This window comes from Podarcis cretensis, assembly GCF_951804945.1.
Source record: "Podarcis cretensis genome assembly, chromosome: 7".
Lineage (NCBI taxonomy): Eukaryota > Metazoa > Chordata > Lepidosauria > Squamata > Lacertidae > Podarcis > Podarcis cretensis.
The window spans coordinates 30,184,301-30,201,117 of NC_137176.1; the positions used below are offsets into that span (position 1 = coordinate 30,184,301).

Sequence of the window (16,817 nt, forward strand, 5' to 3'; positions counted from 1 at the left end):
CACTGCACTAAGTTTTTAAAACTGGTCCTTTAACAGAAACTGAGATGTTTTATACTTTATCAAAGCAATTCCATTACGTGATGGAAGGAAATCTTTTCAGATCTTCTGCATAGATTTGCATGCAAAATGGAGAGAAATCCAAGCCCAAGTCAACAGCTAAGCCTTATGCTGACATCTAAATATTTTCTATGCAGCCAACATAATCCCGATCTCATCCTGATTTCTGAAGGAAAGAAGAACAGGCTATCTTGATTTGGTTACTCAGAGAAACTCTCTGATACACCTTTTCTGCAAATTATTTTTATCACTGACTGTAAACGACATCCTCTTCTCAGTTATCTATTATTCAATGATATCTCTGCTAGCAAAGGTTTAAATTGCTCCACAACAGTTTTCTTTTAACCCATTGTTTCACCCCCCCAAAAAAGGTACCCACACATATTTTTATCCCAAAAAGGATTCGAAGAGCTTCAAAACGAGGTAATAAAATCTCAAGTGTCTCATTTACTTTGAAATATTAAGGTAACTTTGAGGCTGCAGTCCTATACTCACCTGGGAGAAGGCCCACTGAACTCAATGGGTCTTACTTCCGAGTAGACATATGTATAGGGCTGCGCTGCTGCTTCGGTCTTTCTCCCTGGAAGGGCGGCCTTACTCTGGAGTAAGCGAGCGAGGCTGCTCTACAAGTAAGGAGCTAGAGGAAGAGACAGCGTTAACTGTCTTGCAGATCAACAGCGGATGAGAAAATATCGAGCTTGTCAGAGAGGCTGGTTAGAAGTTTTCAACCCGCAACAAAACTCTCCCCTCCAAAATACAAAATAAAAACTGGCTGCTAGCAAGGACTGAACGCAGTCACTCATTCGACTCGACTTTTTGTTTTTGCTTTTAAATTCAAGAGACCTACTGAACACAACTGAGACACCGCTGGAGAAGTTTGGAAAAGTTTCCCGACAGATCCTTAACTTTGGCTAGACCCTGAATCCAGGCACCGAGGCGGCTCAGGCTCGCGCCATTCTCCGCTCTGCCAATACATCTTCCGGAGCAGGAAAAGTACATGCACAACTTTTGCCCGTCCCACGCGCGTTTCCTGCCCCACGCACGAAAAAAAGGGGGCGAGCAAAGTTTTTCAAAGCAACCCATCTTCTTACCTTGTACTTCATTCTCGCAGGCCTGGGGCAGGGAGTGGAAGAGGCGCTCCCTTTTGGACAAGTCAGTCCCACCACCTCGAGCCCGGGCGGGTTTTATACTCCATTGACCGCCGCTTGCAATCGAAAACGAAAACGGCCGCCTGCAAGCTCCGGCCGCGGCGACGCTGCTGCTGAGCTGCGTTTCGCCAGCGACTCTGAGCTCGCTGCTTTGCTCGCTCGCAGGCTAACCGCGGCGCTCATTTGCATAGCGTCCCGCTATAGGCTAGAGAGCCAGACGCGCTGCGGAGGAGGGCAACGCCCCCTACGCGCCGCCTTCTGAATGAAATCTTCAATTAACACGCGTTGCTCCCGCCTGGAGTAAAACGTGGGGAAGGCGCTGAACGTTCTTCTTGTAAACTAGTCTCGCATCCTGGGCGTAGCTAAGAGGGGGGGAGCAGCTGCGACAGCTGTTCCCTCTCCCCTTAATCAAGTGAAACAATTGTTGTTGTTGTTGTTGTTTAGTCGTTTAGTCGTGTCCAACTCTTCGTGACCCCATGGACCAGAGAATGCCAGGCACTCCTGTCCTCCACTGCCCCCCACAGCTTGGTCAGACTCATGCTGGTAACCTCGAAAACACTATCCAACCATCTCGTCCTCTGTCGCCCCCTTCTCCTTGTGCCCTCCATCTTTCCCAACATCAGGGTCTTCTCCAGGGAGTCTTCTCTTCTCATGAGGTGGCCAAAGTACTGGAGCCTCAGCTTCACAATCTGTCCTTCCAGTGAGCACTCAGGGCTGATTTCCTTCAGAATGGAGAGGTTTGATCTTCTTGCAGTCCATGGGACTCTCAAGAGTCTCCTCCAGCACCATAATTCAAAAGCATCAATTCTTTGGCGATCAACCTTCTTTATGGTCCAGCTCTCATTTCCATACAACACTACTGGGAAAACCATAGCTTTAACTATACGTACCTTTGTTGGCAAGGTGATGTCTCTGCTTTTTAAGATGCTGTCTAGGTTCGTCATTACTTTCCTTCCAAGAAGCAGGTGTCTTCTAATTTTGTGACTGCTGTCAACATCTGCAGTGATCATGGAGCCCAAGAAAGTAAAATCTCTCACTGCCTCCTTTTCTTCCCCTTCTATTTGCCAGGAGGTGATGGGCCCAGTGGCCATGATCTTCGTTTTTTTGATGTTGAGCTTCAGACCATATTTTGCACTCTCCTCTTTCACCCTCAATAAAAGGTTCTTTAATTCCTCCTCACTTTCTGCCATCAAGGTTGTGTCATCTGCATATCTGAGGTTGTTGATATTTCTTCCGGCAATCTTAATTCCGGCTAGGGATTCATCCAGCCCAGCCTTTCGCATGATGAATTCTGCATATAAGTTAAATAAACAGGGAGACAAAATGCAGCCTTGTCGTACTCCTTTCCCAATTTTGAACCAGTCAGTTGTTCCATATCCAGTTCTAACTGTAGCTTCTTGTCCCACATAGAGATTTCTCAGGAGATAGATGAGGTGATCAGGCACTCCCATTTCTTTAAGAACTTGCCATAGTTTGCCATGGTCGACACAGTCAAAGGCTTTTGCATAGTCAATGAAGCAGAAGTAAATGTCTTTCTGGAACTCTCTAGCTTTCTCCATAATCCAGCGCATGTTTGCAATTTGGTCTCTGGTTCCTCTGCCTCTTCTAAATCCAGCTTGCACTTCTGGGAGTTCTCGGTCCACATACTGCTTGAGCCTTCCTTGTAGAATTTTAAGCATAACCTTGCTAGCGTGAGAAATTAGTGCAATTGTGCGATAGTTGGAGCATTCTTTGGCACTGCCCTTCTTTGGGATTGGGATGTAGACTGATCTTCTCCAATCTTCTGGCCACTGCTGAGTTTTCCAAACCTGCTGGCATATTGAGTGTAGCACCTTAACAGCATCATCTTTTAAAATTTTAAATAGTTCAGCTGGAATACCATCACTTCCACTGGCCTTGTTATTTGCAGTGCTTTCTAAGGCCCATTTGACTTCACTCTCCAGGATGTCTGGCTCAAGGTCAGCAACCACACTACCTGGGGTATATGAGACATCCGTTTCTTTCTGGTATAATTCCTCTGTGTATTCTTGCCACCTCTTCTTGATGTCTTCTGCTTCTGTTAGGTCCTTTCCACTTTTGTCCTTTATTATGGAAATCTTTGTATGAAATGTTCCTTTCATATCTCCAATTTTCTTGAACAGATCTCTGGTTCTTCCCATTCTATTGCTTTCCTCTATTTCTTTGCATTGCTTGTTTAAGAAGGTCTTCTTGTCTCTCCTTGCTATTCTTTGGAAATCTGCATTCAATTTCCTGTATGTTTCACGATCTCCCTTGCATTTTGCTTGCCTTCTCTCCCCCGCTATTTGTAAGGCCTCATTGGACAGCCACTTTGCTTTCTTGCATTTCTTTTTCATTGGGATGGTTTTCGTTACTGCCTCCTGTATAATGTTACGAGCCTCCATCCATAGTTCTTCAGGCACTCTGTCCACCAAATCTAAATCCTTAAACCTGTTCCTCACTTCCACTGTGTATTCATAAGGGATTTGACTTAGATTGTATCTTACCGGCCCAGTGGTTTTTCCTACTTTCTTCAGTTTAAGCTTGAATTTTGCTATAAGAAGCTGATGATCTGAGCCACAGTCAGCTCCAGGTCTTGTTTTTGCTGACTGTATAGAGCTTCTCCATCTTTGGCTGCAGAGAATATAATCAATCTGATTTCGATGCTGCCCATCTGGTGATGTCCATGTGTAGAGTCGTCTCTTGTGTTGTTGGAAAAGCGTGTTTGTGATGACCAGCTTGTTCTCTTGACAGAACTCTATTAGCCTTTGCCCTGCTTCGTTTTGATCTCCAAGGCCAAACTTGCCAGTTGTTCCTTTTATCTCTTGACTCCCTACTTTAGCATTCCAATCCCCTATAATGAGAAGAACATCCTTCTTTGGTGTCATTTCTATAAGGTGTTGTAAGTCTTCATAGAATTGGTCAATTTCAGTTTCTTCAGCACCAGTAGTTGGTGCATAAACTTGGATTACTGTGATGTTAAAAGGTCTGCCTTGGATTCGTATTGAGATCATTCTATCATTTTTGAGATTGCATCCCAGTACAGCTTTTGCCACTCTTTTGTTGACTATGAGGGCCACTCCATTTCTTTTACGGGTTTCTTGCCCACAGTAGTAGATATGATGGTCATCCGAACTGAATTCACCCATTCCCGTCCATTTTAGTTCACTGATGCCCAGGATGTCAATATTTATTCTTGCCATCTCATTTTTGACCACCTCCAACTTACCCATGTTCATGGTTCTTACATTCCAGGTTCCTATGCAATATTTTTCTTTACAGCATTGGACTTTCCTTTCGCTTCCAGGCATATCCGCAACTGAGCGTCCTTTCGGCTTTGGCCCAGCCGCTTCATCAGCTCTGGATCTACTTGTACTTGCCCTCCGCTCTTCCCCAGTAGCATGTTGGACGCCTTCCGACCTGAGGGGCTCATCTTCCAGCGTCATAACTTTTATATGCCTGTTGTCTTTGTCCATGGAGTTTTCTTGGCAGGGATACTGGAGTGGCTTGCCGGTTCCTCCTCCAGGTGGATCACGTTTGGTCAAAATTCTCCACTATGTCCTGTTCATCTTGGGTGCCCTGCTCGGCATAGATCATAGCTTCTCTGAGTTCTTCAAGCCCCTTCGCCACGGCAAGGCAGTGATCCATGAAGGGGAGTGAAACAATACACATACTTAACTGACCAATCACGTCGGTTCTGCCCCCCCAAAGTCCTGCCCCCCCCAAAGTCCTGGCTACACCAATGTCTCAAATATAAGAGATTGGAGCCCAAGTGAGGTCCGACACCGGATTCACTAAAAACTTCTCACGACCCCCCATAGGCCCTGCGTGAAATCGGCATTTAGGACGAAAAGGGGTTCTTCTGTTATTTGCTGCTTCTGTTGTTCCCTATGAGATTTTGTCTCTTTATTTGCAACTTTTGTGGTGTTTCTCTGAATGTAGCTAAAGGTAAAGGGACCCCTGACCATTAGGTCCAGTCGTGACCGACTCTGGGGTTGCGGCGCTCATCTCACTGCGTACAACTTCCGGGTCATGTGGCCAGCATGACTAAGCCGCTTCTGGTGAACCAGAGCAGCGCACGGAAACGCCGTTTACCTTCCCGCCTGAGCAGTACCTATTTATCTACTTGCACTTTGACATGCTTTCAAACTGCTAGGTTGGCAGGAGCAGGGATCGAGCAACAGGAGCTCACCCCGTCACAGGTATTCGAACCGCCGACCTTCTGATCGGCAAGTCCAAGGCTCTGTGGTTTAACACACAGCGCCAGCCGCATCCCTTCTTCCTGTATCTACAACCAAGTAAAACATGTAAATTGAAGAATCATAGCTGTCTTGTTGGACTACAATTCCCATCATCCCTGGCTGTGGGTGATGGGAGTTGAAGTCCAGCAACATATGGATTCTTCAAGTCAGACTCCCTCTCTTGCACACTTTCTCTGCTTCGGTGGAGTCCACCACCACAAACTGGGCTAAGTAGTCTGGTCTGCCAGCCAGGGTTGGTGCAAAGGGAGTGCTCCCACTGAACCTCTGAAATTTAAAATACAAGATAGCTTTGACATTCTTCTGAGAAGCCCATCCAATGTTCCCTGTGTAAATCTCTCTCCTGACCCTGCATCCTTTTTTTCTTTCTTCATTATGTAATAATTTTTATTAAATTTTCTGTTTTACAATTTCAAATAAACATTTTACAAACCTTAAAATAACCAGTGACTTCCCTTCTCCTCTTACCATGGTTCATTTTACATATCATGTGCATCCCTGCATATTTTACTATAACCATTTAAATCCATTTTCCACTTTTACATCCATCAAAAATTATTTACTCTGCTGCATTTATCTTAATACTGCCAGTGTTTTCAACTGTATACAGTTATTTTCCAGATATTCAATAAATGCTTTCCAATCTTCTTGCTCTCTTATTCTATCTGTTAAATCTGCAAGTTGTGCATATTCTGTCAACTTAATTTGCCAATCCTCTTTAGTTGGGACCTCCCTCACTTTCCATTTTGGGGCTAACAAAACATGGGCCGCAGTTGTTGCATACATAAATAACCTTTTCTGACACCTGGGAATTTTAGTCTGGGTTATCCCCAACAAAAGAACTCTGGGGGGTATTTTTGGGGGGTGTAATATTAAACATTTTTTTCCATTTATTATAAATCATTTCCCAATACCCTTTTACCTTTTTACATGCCCTCCTGACCCTGCCTCCTGATTGGAAGAAAGAAAAAGGCCAGCCTCTTGCAGGAGTGACAGAGCTCAGCTCTGCGGTCACTAAGACAGGTCCCATGGCATGAAAGACTATCTATCCTCTTTGCCCACATAAAAATTCCAGCCTGACCAGGAAGCCTTCTTTATCTGTTTATTAAAAAAATAAAAATACCCTGCTCTTCGGATGTGAAGCTTCCGGGGTAGCTTTCAATTAGCAATACATTATTATACAATGGTCTCTGCCCTCAAGCTTACAATCTAAAAGTTATGACACAAAAGGAACTGGGATTGGGAAGAAGAGGGGGCGGGGGAAGGAAACCTAGGAAACTACAGTAGTTCTTTGCCACTAAGTGTCAGCAGTAAACCAGCCAGTGGTAAATCCCTTGGTGGTTCCCCAGCTGGTGCCTCCCACCATTCCTCTGCATCCAACCAGTCCATGACACCAAGTTATTTTAATATAATAATAATAATTTATTATATATACCCCGCACATCTGGTTGGGCCTCCCCAGCCACTCTGGGCGGCCCCCAACAAAATATCAAAACACAGTAACGCATCAAACATTAACAGCTTCCCTAAACAGGGCTGCCTTCAGATGTCTTCTAAAAGGCTGGTAGTTGTTGTTCTCTTTGACATCTGGTGGGAGGGCTTTCCACAGGGCGGGTGCCACTACCGAGAAGGCCCTCTGCCTGGTTCCCTCTGCCCAGTTTCCTATTTTTGCTTCTACTATGGTCAGTAGAAGGGGGTGGGTTGCTCTGCCTTTGCCACACAATTCTTCCTTGAAGGCAGGGCGTGTGACCTCCATCTCACCCTTGGGTCCCTGGGTGATGCATGTTGCCCTTCATATCTGCAGACCAGGCCTGCCTGGGTTGGTGGAGTCATTCTAATAGGCAGGACATCGTCTTCTCTGGAACCTGTGGCCCTCCGGATGTTGCTGTAGATGACAGCTCCCATCATCCCTGATCATTGGCCTTGGTGGCTGAGGCTGGTGGGAACTGGGGTTCAGCAACTTTGGAATGGGGGCACTGTGTTGAATACCTCTATGTTTCTGGCTCAGGAATTATCATTTGTGTAAACAGCAGAACTGCCTCTCCCAGTGGAGGCTGATCAGAAGACTGCAAGGCCAGACGGTAAATCACACAGCGGGCAGCACCTCTACAGATGGGATGTGCTGGACTCACAGGGGCCCAGAGCTGCCATACATCTTTTTAATGAATTCACTTCTCACTGCAGACTAGCAGGTCTCTTGCGGCATTAGTCTCCTTCAGCACATTACTGTTGCAGGGATTGTGGAGATAATGGACGTGAAGGGCTTTGAGCATTCAGAAAGTGTTGCCATCCATGAGGATAGCCAAGGGGGGCAGGGGGGGCAGCCCCCCCCAATCCACAAAAATTATAGAAAAGCATTGGAAATACTCATTTATATGAGGTTCTGTCATTCACCCGCAGCAGAAGCCTGCCCCCTACAATATCCCATTTACAGGATATTTTTACCCATGATTTCCCAAGAAAACCTCAACAACTTTGGCTGTCCCCCCCCCCCCAATAACCAAAATCCTGGCTACGCCCATGCTTGTACCTGCAAGGGAAACTTTTTCTTTTTAATACTGCTCTTTTGTGCGAATTCATTTCTATGCAAAACAGATGTTTTAATCGTAAAAATAAAAATACCATAAATGTGCCTTCAGCAGCTGGTGGTGGGAAAAGGCAGACTACAACCTTTCCTTTGGTCTGGCAGAAACAAAATGGAACGAGGGATCATGGAGGGAGGCATCACCCAGCAAAACAATGCCACAAGCAGGGCTCCCCCCCCCCCCACAGAAACTCAGTTCCGGCACATCTCAGGTGGGCACCATTGCCATACTAAGAGAACCAGGGAGGTGTTTGTGGTGATTTCCGGCACATCTTTTCCCCAGTAAGCTTTAACCTTATTGCAAGGTTACTGTAAAAGGCACCTTCTTTCTCTTTACATTTCCAACATTTAATTGATTTTGATTTATACATTTTTGCCAATCTGCTGGTATTAGGCACCATCTATACAACATTTTCATATGATTTTCTCTTCTTTCATAGCATGCTGTAAATCTTACATCCCTATTCCACAATTGTCCCAATGCCTCCATTTCTATATTGTGGCCAATATCTATTGCCCAACATATCATGGAAGATTTCACTTGTTCGTCTTTCGTCGGCCAGGACAGCTTTCCTGCTATACCTTCTGAGACTGACGAAGCATGCGACCTCCACCTGTCTTGAGTCTACTCCAGCTGAGAAATCAGACAACTCCTCCCCAAGCTAGTGAGCTCCACCTGGGCTGTAGGTCCTTGCCTGCCTTTCATCAGAACTGACAGGTTTAAGTTCTCGGATCATGAGGTCAGCGGTGGTACGTCTCATTTCACCACTTGAGGTAAAACAGGAAGTGCCACCGTGCTCAGCCACACTACCATACCACCACCACCCATGGGACACTCACTTACAAATGTTAACTTAAATATCTTTTTCAGTTCATTATATATCATTTCCCAGTCAGCTGTAACCTTGTTACAAGGCCACCACATATGGAATAATAAATAATAATAAATTTTATTTATATCCCGCCCTCCCCAGCCGAAGCCGGGCTCAGGGCGGCTAACAGCACTAAAACAGTGCAACATTATAAAAACATTATAAAAATTAATTAAAATCAAAATTGATGGCAACCATAAACTAAAGTTTTGTAAAGATTGCCAAAGGAAGGAGTCAGGCTGCGCCCTGACCAAAGGCCTGGTGGAACAGCTCTGTCTTGCAGGCCCTGCAGAAAGATGTCAAGTCCTGCAGGGCCCTAGTCTCTTGTGACAGAGCGTTCCACCAGGTTGGAGCCGCAGCCAAAAAAGCCCTGGCTCTAGTTGAGGCCAGCCTAACCTCTCTGTAGCCTGGGACCTTCAAGATGTTTTTATTTGAAGACCGTAAGTTCCTCTGTGGGGCATACCAGGAGAGGCGGTCCCATATGGAAAAAGGTGTCTTCTTTATTTCTACATTTCCAACACATATTTTTGATTTATGTATACATTTCTGACAATCTACTAGGTGTTAGGGAAGTTGCCACTGTGCTTTGCCACACTGCCCCCACCACCACCCATGCTGTACCATACCCTCCAACATTTCTCCGATTAAAATGGGAACATCCCATTCCATATAATTTTGCTTTTTATGTACTTAGTATGTAGAGTTGAAAGGGTCCACAAAGGGTCATCAAGTCTAACCCCCTGCAATGCAGAAATATTTTGCCCAATATGGGGCTTGAACCCATGAGCCTGAGATTAAAAGTCTCATGCTATTCCAGGATCCAGTGGCAGATGATGTGAAAGACCCTTTCCCTGAAGTGCTGCTTCCACTCAGAGTAGACAAGGCTGGGTTCGTTGGACAAACAGGCTAACCCCGTATGAAGTAGCCTTCTGTGTTCCCCCCCCCAAAAGCTTTTTTTTATTTTGCACCAACATGGTGCTACTATATGGTGTATAGAATGCACATTCTCTTCATGGAAGGCTTTCAGCTATGGGTGTATCCTATTAACGTTAAAGACAATATATCTAAAGTGTTTCACTGAGACAGCAAAAGCAGAGGGCGCTGCAGAGATATAGGAATATTCATTAGAACCCTGTACCATTTAAATACACGGAAAGTATCGCCCATTACATTGCGTCTACTGGTGAGAGCCTGAAATAAAGATGGAGTATTTGTTTTAAAAATCAGACAAACTTTGACTATAATTTTGAGGGACAGAAGTGCATCTTGCAAGTCTTCCTGTTCAGTTGCGAGATCTCTTCTCCCTTTAACACCTTAATTGTTCCCCTTTTATCCTTATAAGATGCTCCCATAACACCCACTCATTGTCTCCTCAGTCCAAAAATAAAAAGGCCAAAGGTTTGTTTTGCGTGGGGAAAACGTCTTATTTACATGCTGCTTAGGTGTTGGAAGGCAAACTGGTTTAAAGTGACCCCAATGCCTGGTGGTATAAAACCATGGCCAAATCGGAAAAGCCCGCTGGGTTCACGTGGGGGCAGGAGAGAGATGAGTCAAAAGTGAAACGCTGTTGCCGTTCTTTTTAACTGGGCCTCTTTATTAGGTTTAGATGATTCCTGGCCAGACATTCACTATCTTGACTGGAGGAACTCCAGCCAGACAAAATGATTTGGACTGAAAAGCCTCCAGTCTGAGTCTCAAAGCATTCCTCTGGTGAGAGAGCTCCACGTTTATTTCTTTTATTCTGACCAACTTGGACCTGCACCAGTATTTCTAAGTGCTGCAGATGGACTGGGATTGCTTCCAGTGATATAAAAACGAACAGTAAGCTGTATTGTGTTACCCGATTACTATGCACCAGGGATGGGGGGCCAGTGGCCCTTCAGTGGCTATTCAGCCAGCATGGACACAGTTTCTCCATCCCTGCTGTACAAGTATTTCAGCAGACATGGCTGGGCCTTCAGAGCAGGCTTTGCTAACCTCGTGACCGCCAAATGCTTCGCACCACAGCTGGGTGCTGCGGCTGAAAGGAATTGTAGTCCAAAACTTTGGGAGGGCATCAGGTTGGCAAAGGCAGCTCCAGAGGCTCTAGAGAAGACCAGCTATTTATCTTGATCTAGGCATGCTCTGTCCTTTTCCATGCCCTCCAACATTTCTCTGATGAAAATAGGGACGACCTAAGGAAAAGCAGGGCATTCTAGGATCAAATCAGAAACCAGGACGGCTTATGTAAATCTGGGACTGTCACTGGAACATAGGGAAACTTGGAGGGTCTGCTTTCCTTTGGACACCATATTACAGACTTGTTTGGCCAAGCATTTTATGTGGAGATATCAGATAAATAGGTACCATATCAATGTATTCACAAACCAGAATTAAACCATTCTGCACTTTGGACACTACACTCTGATTCCTACTTCCTTCCAGAGCTTTTCTTCAAGGGAGATTTACCATTCGTGTTCAAATCTCCTTCATATACTTCTCTTGGTCTAGGATAAATCTGGAATAGACAGCCTTTCCAAGTTACAGAAAGTAGACTGTGTGATGTGGTTGTGTGGATACTGTCCTTATATGGTTCAGTGACTAGTTGGCAATGGACTTAGGCTATTATGGGAGTTTCCTATGACTGCTCTCATACCCTCCAACATTTCTCAGATGAAAATAGGAACATTCTATTCTGCATCAGGAAAATACTCCCATGCTTGATCTTGCTGCACACATATGCATCATCATAGATAGATAGATAGATAGATAGATAGATAGATAGATAGATAGATAGATATAATGTTACTTGAGACAATTACAACCTCTCTGCTGAACCCACCTCACAAGACTGTTGTAAATAAAAAAATTGGGAATGAAAGGATAATGTAGAACAACGTCCACAGATAAATGGAATGAAATAAAATTTTAGTTGTAAACTGCCTTGTGTCTCTGTCAAGGAGAAAGGCAGGAAACAACAACAACAGAAACTGTGAGAATGATCAGGAACATACCTGATAATAAATACTATTGAATTCAGTGGGATTTACTTCTGAGTAAAAAAAAATGCTGAGGATTGCAGTGTAAGACTGCACAGTCCTTACCCAGTCACCTGGGAGTAAGCTCCAATGAATGCAGTGGGGCTTACTTATGAGTAGACAGTGTAAGTCTCCATTTACAAAAAAGGAATAAACACTCCAGGCATTTCCTTTAAAAAAAAGGCTGGCTGCTGAAGCATTGCAATTAAAGAATTTAAAGTGGATTGGTTACATTTTCCTTCAAAATTTTAGGAAGGGCTTTGTTATGTACTGGGTTGAATAGGATCCAAACTGCAGCAGTCTGATTGGCCCTAGAACAATAGGATCCAAAAGGCAGCAGCCTGATTGGTCCTAGAACAATAGGATTCAGAATGCAGCAGTCTGATTGGTCCTAGAACAATGCAGCAGTATGATTGGTTGGCAGGAACTACCCAATCATGCTCCAGATAGAAGTGAATCCACAACCTGATTGGCTTACAGTAGAATTCCGGAATTAGCCAATCATGTGCAGCCCATTGTGTAAATAATGTATATAAAGCAGATACCTTGAGGGGACTTTCATTCATTCCTCCTCACCACTATGAGCTGAATAAAGAGCATGAAATCACTTTGCGACTCTGAGTATATTTCACTGGCGACGAAGGTGGGATGCCGCTGAGCTGACTGCCACACATAGCACCGCAGCACCGCCACCTGCCGCATCGCTGCCTCGCACCGTGTATCCAGGCTTCAGCTCCGGGACACAAGGAACTCAGAATGGCAACCAACAGCAGCTTTTCGCCGTTCAACCCAGCATCTGGAGACTGGGAAGCATACGCCTCCCGTTTCACCTTCCTCCTAGAAGCCAAAGGGGTCACCGATGAAGAAGACGCCAAGAAGAGGGCAATATTCTTCAGCGTCTGCGGAGAGGAGACGTTTGAAATCGCCCGGGCTCTCCTTGCACCTGAAGACGTCGCTACTGTTCCATACAAAACAATAATGGAACAGCTGAAGGGGCACTTTTCGCCGCAGCCCTCAGTGGTGGCTCGTCGAAATGCCTTCTACGCAAAGCGGCAAGCCCCTGGGGAAACCATAACTGGGTTTGTGACCTCTCTCCGCCAAGCCGCCCGGTTCTGCAACTTCTCAGAACTGGAGAACATGCTTCGTGACCGCCTCGTCGGTGGCCTGAGGGATGAGAAGCTGCAACGACGCCTCTACGCTAAGAAGGACCTAACGTTCCAGGTCGCTCTGGAGGAGGCCCTGGCAACGGAAGCTGCCGAGAGGTCGACGCAAGAGGCACGGCCGAGCCAGCCATCCCAACCGAGGGTCCACCATGAAGACCTCACCGACGACTCAGGATCCAACAGGGAGGAGGTGCACCGAGTACAGCAGCGCACTCAAGCAGCCCACATACCACAGCTGCCTCGACGAGAAGGAGGGAACTGCGCAAGCTGCGGAGAAAGTCACGAGAGGAGGACCTGCCGTTTCCGCAACGCAGAGTGCAGGCAGTGCAGAAAATCGGGACACATCGCCCGGGTGTGTCGGGCTCGGCTCACCCGACGCCAGGCATCAGATGACCAATCCAAGAGCCCCAGGTCCCGGGGCCCAATGCACCAAGGCAACTCGACTGAGCTCACGGACTTCCAGGTATACCAGTTGCCCCACCCCAACGTAGAGAAAATTTATGTTGACGTACAGATAGAGGGGGCCCCATGCCGCATGGAGCTTGACACGGGTTCAACTCTATCCATAATCTCGGCAAGGACCTTAAGGAAACTCTGTCCTACTGGGGGTCCCAAACTCAGGCCGGCCCCATTCACCCTCCGGGACTTCCAGAAACGTAAGGTCCCCACAATGGGGGTGGGGACCTTCAGGGTGCAATACCGAGGGCGGACGCGGCAACTGGAATTGCTGGTGGTCAAGGGCCCCTACATTAGCTTACTGGGATTGGCATGGTTTGGACCACTGGGGCTAGCCGTCACCGGGGTGAACCACACTAGCTTACAAGTGGACGTGGACGCCATATGCAAGGAATTTCCGGGGGTTTTTGATGGGAAATTGGGACAGTATACGGGGCCCCCCATTGCTCTACAGCTTGACCCCACAGTACGACCGGTCAGGCTCAAGGCCCGCCGGGTCCCGTTCGCCCTGAAACCCCGTATAGACGAGGAATTGGACCGGCTTGTGGAGCAAGGAGTGCTGGAGCCGGTGCCTAATGCCCCCTGGGAAACCCCAATTGTCACACCCGTCAAGCCTAATGGTTCGGTCCGCATCTGCGCAGACTACAAATGTACCATAAACAAGGCCCTTACGGCCCATGCATACCCAGTGCCAGTGGTCAGCCATGTTCTTGCCACCCTGGCTGGGTCGAAAATTTTTGGCAAGCTGGATTTGGCCCAAGCATATCAACAGCTGCCAGTAGATGAGGCCACAGCAGAGGCACAGACGATTGTGACGCACAGAGGAGCATTCAGGGTAAAGCGGCTGCAATTCGGTATCAGCGTGGCACCAGGCATATTCCAGAATCTAATGGACTCTCTACTTAAAGGGATTCCTGGCGTCACCCCCTTCTTCGATGATGTGTTGATTGCCGGGCCCACACCAGAGGAGTTTGAGGACCGCCTCCGCACCGTTCTGCACCGTTTCCAGACGGCGGGTCTCAAGGTGAAGCGGGAAAAATGTCTACTAGGAGTGCCTCAGGTGGACTTTCTGGGATTTATGGTGGACGCAGAAGGGGTCCACCCGACTGGGGACAAGGTACGGGCCATTTGTGATGCCCCAGCACCCAAGAACAAGACTGAACTTCAGGCCTTCTTGGGACTATTGAACTTTTACCATTCCTTCCTTCCCCACAAGGCGGCGGTAGCGGAGCCCCTACACAGACTCCTGGACAAGCGGGCCCCTTGGGTGTGGGGCCAGCGCCAGGAGGCCGCATTCCAGGCAGTCAAGGACTTGCTTGTCTCAAACTCGGTCTTGGCACACTTCGACGAGAGGCTGCCGGTGGTGCTAGCATGCGACGCCTCGCCCTATGGAATTGGCGCTGTCCTGGGACACCAACTCCCGGATGGAAGAGAGGTACCAGTGGCATACTTTTCCCAGACACTCAACGCAACCGAGCGGAACTACTCGCAAATCGACAAGGAGGGTCTGGCAATCGTGAAGGGAGTAAAAAAATTCCATGATTTCTTGTACGGGCGGCCCTTCACCGTGGTGACTGACCACAAGCCGTTGCTTGGCTTGTTTGCCCCTGAAAAGCAGACCCCCCAAGTGCTGTCTCCTCGTGTCCTCAGGTGGTCAATTTTCCTTGCCAGCTACCAGTATGCACTGATTCACCGTCCGGGGAAGGCGATGGGCCATGCGGACGCCCTCAGCAGGCTACCACTACCGGAAACAGGCCCCGACCCAGCACCTGCACAAGAGGTTATGAGCCTGGAGCTGCTTCCTGACCGCCCCATTCAGGCACAAGAAGTTGCACACCATTCCAAGAAAGATAGGGTCATCTCCCGGGTCCTGGACTGGGTGTGGAGGGGATGGCCCAGCAGCAGCCCCGGGCCAGAATTCGCCGGCTACACAACCCGCAAACATGAACTGTCGGCCCACAAGGGGTGCCTGTTATGGGGAAGCAGGGTCGTTGTTCCCCAGCCCCTCCGCAAAAGGGTCCTCACAGCCCTACACGAGACACACCCAGGGGTAGTAAGAATGAAGGCCCTTGCCAGGAGTTATGTGTGGTGGCCAGGGATCGATGGAGAGATAGAGGCCTGGGTCAAACACTGCCAGGCCTGCCAAGAATCCCGCCCAGATCCCCCAAGGGCCCCAGTCCAGTCCTGGGAGTCCGCCCGAGCACCATGGTCACGCCTGCATGTGGACTTCGCTGGCCCCTTTCAGGGGAAAACATTCTTCATAGTGGTGGACTCCTACACCAAATGGCTGGAAGTCGCACTGGTACCGTCCACTTCTACGTCCGCAGCCATCCGGGTACTACGCAGGCTGTTTGCAACCCACGGGCTCCCTGACACTCTTGTCTCAGACAACGGGACTGCATTTACGTCAGGAGAATTCCAAACCTTCACAACGCAGAACGCCATCCGCCACATCCGTTCGGCGCCATTCCACCCTGCCACCAACGGCCAAGCAGAACGCATGGTGCGGACCACCAAGGACACCCTTCGCCGTATGACACAAGGGGATTGGGAGTACCGCCTTGCCACATTCCTTCTAGCACAGCACAGCACCCCCAGCTCAACGACTGGCCGGAGCCCCGCTGAACTACTAATGGGTCGGCGCCTTGCAATCAGATTGGACCGCCTTCACCCCGATAGAGCTCAGGATGAGGCAGTGGTGGGGGAAGGCAAGAACCCCCGGACCTTCGAGGCTCAGGACCCAGTGTACGCAAAGAATTTTGGGGCAGGCCCAGCATGGGTACCCGCCACAGTCACCAGGGTCACTGGCCCCGTGTCGTATGAGGTACTAACGGATGGGGGGCAATGCTGGCGCCGCCACTGCGACCAGATACGGCGACGATTCCCAGGAGAAAACCAGGAAGAGGAAAGGGCAGAGGAGTCCCAAGGAAACAGAGGGGCAGTGAGGCCCATAGAGCACGAGGGGCCAGCAGGAGAGGCAGAATCATTAAATACAGAGAGGACCTGCGAGGCCAAAAGGACACTGGAACCAGAACCACGACTGAGTGAGCCGGTTGCGCCAGACCAAACAGCCCCATCACAGCCAGCATCCTTGGAACACGAGCCAGAACCTGAACCCCGGACCAGGGAACACCCCAGGCCGCAACGCACACGTAGGCCGCCGGCGTACCTCGAGGACTATGAATGCGACCTCCCGGGCAGGACTGGAACTTAGAGGGGAGGGGTGTTATGTACTGGGTTGAATAGGATCCAAACTGCAGCAGT

At 48.1% G+C, this 16,817-nt stretch overlaps 1 protein-coding gene across 3 annotated transcripts in view; it reads right to left on the reverse strand.

Moving 5' to 3' along the window:
- The window catches only part of NEDD9 (neural precursor cell expressed, developmentally down-regulated 9), a 79,095-nt gene that overhangs the window by 59,489 nt on the left and 2,789 nt on the right, over window positions 1-16,817 (reverse strand). Inside the window, exon 1 of one of the 3 annotated variants that reach the window (XM_079984940.1) lies at window positions 1,149-1,338. The exons of 1 other annotated variant lie outside the window; for it this stretch is intronic. In XM_079984940.1, coding sequence (XP_079841066.1) covers window positions 1,149-1,160 — 12 coding nt within the window. In that variant the 5' untranslated portion in view covers window positions 1,161-1,338. Of the gene's footprint in view, window positions 1-552; window positions 571-1,148; window positions 1,339-16,817 lie in introns of those variants that run through there. One more of the 3 variants, XM_079984942.1, reaches the window with a different exon arrangement.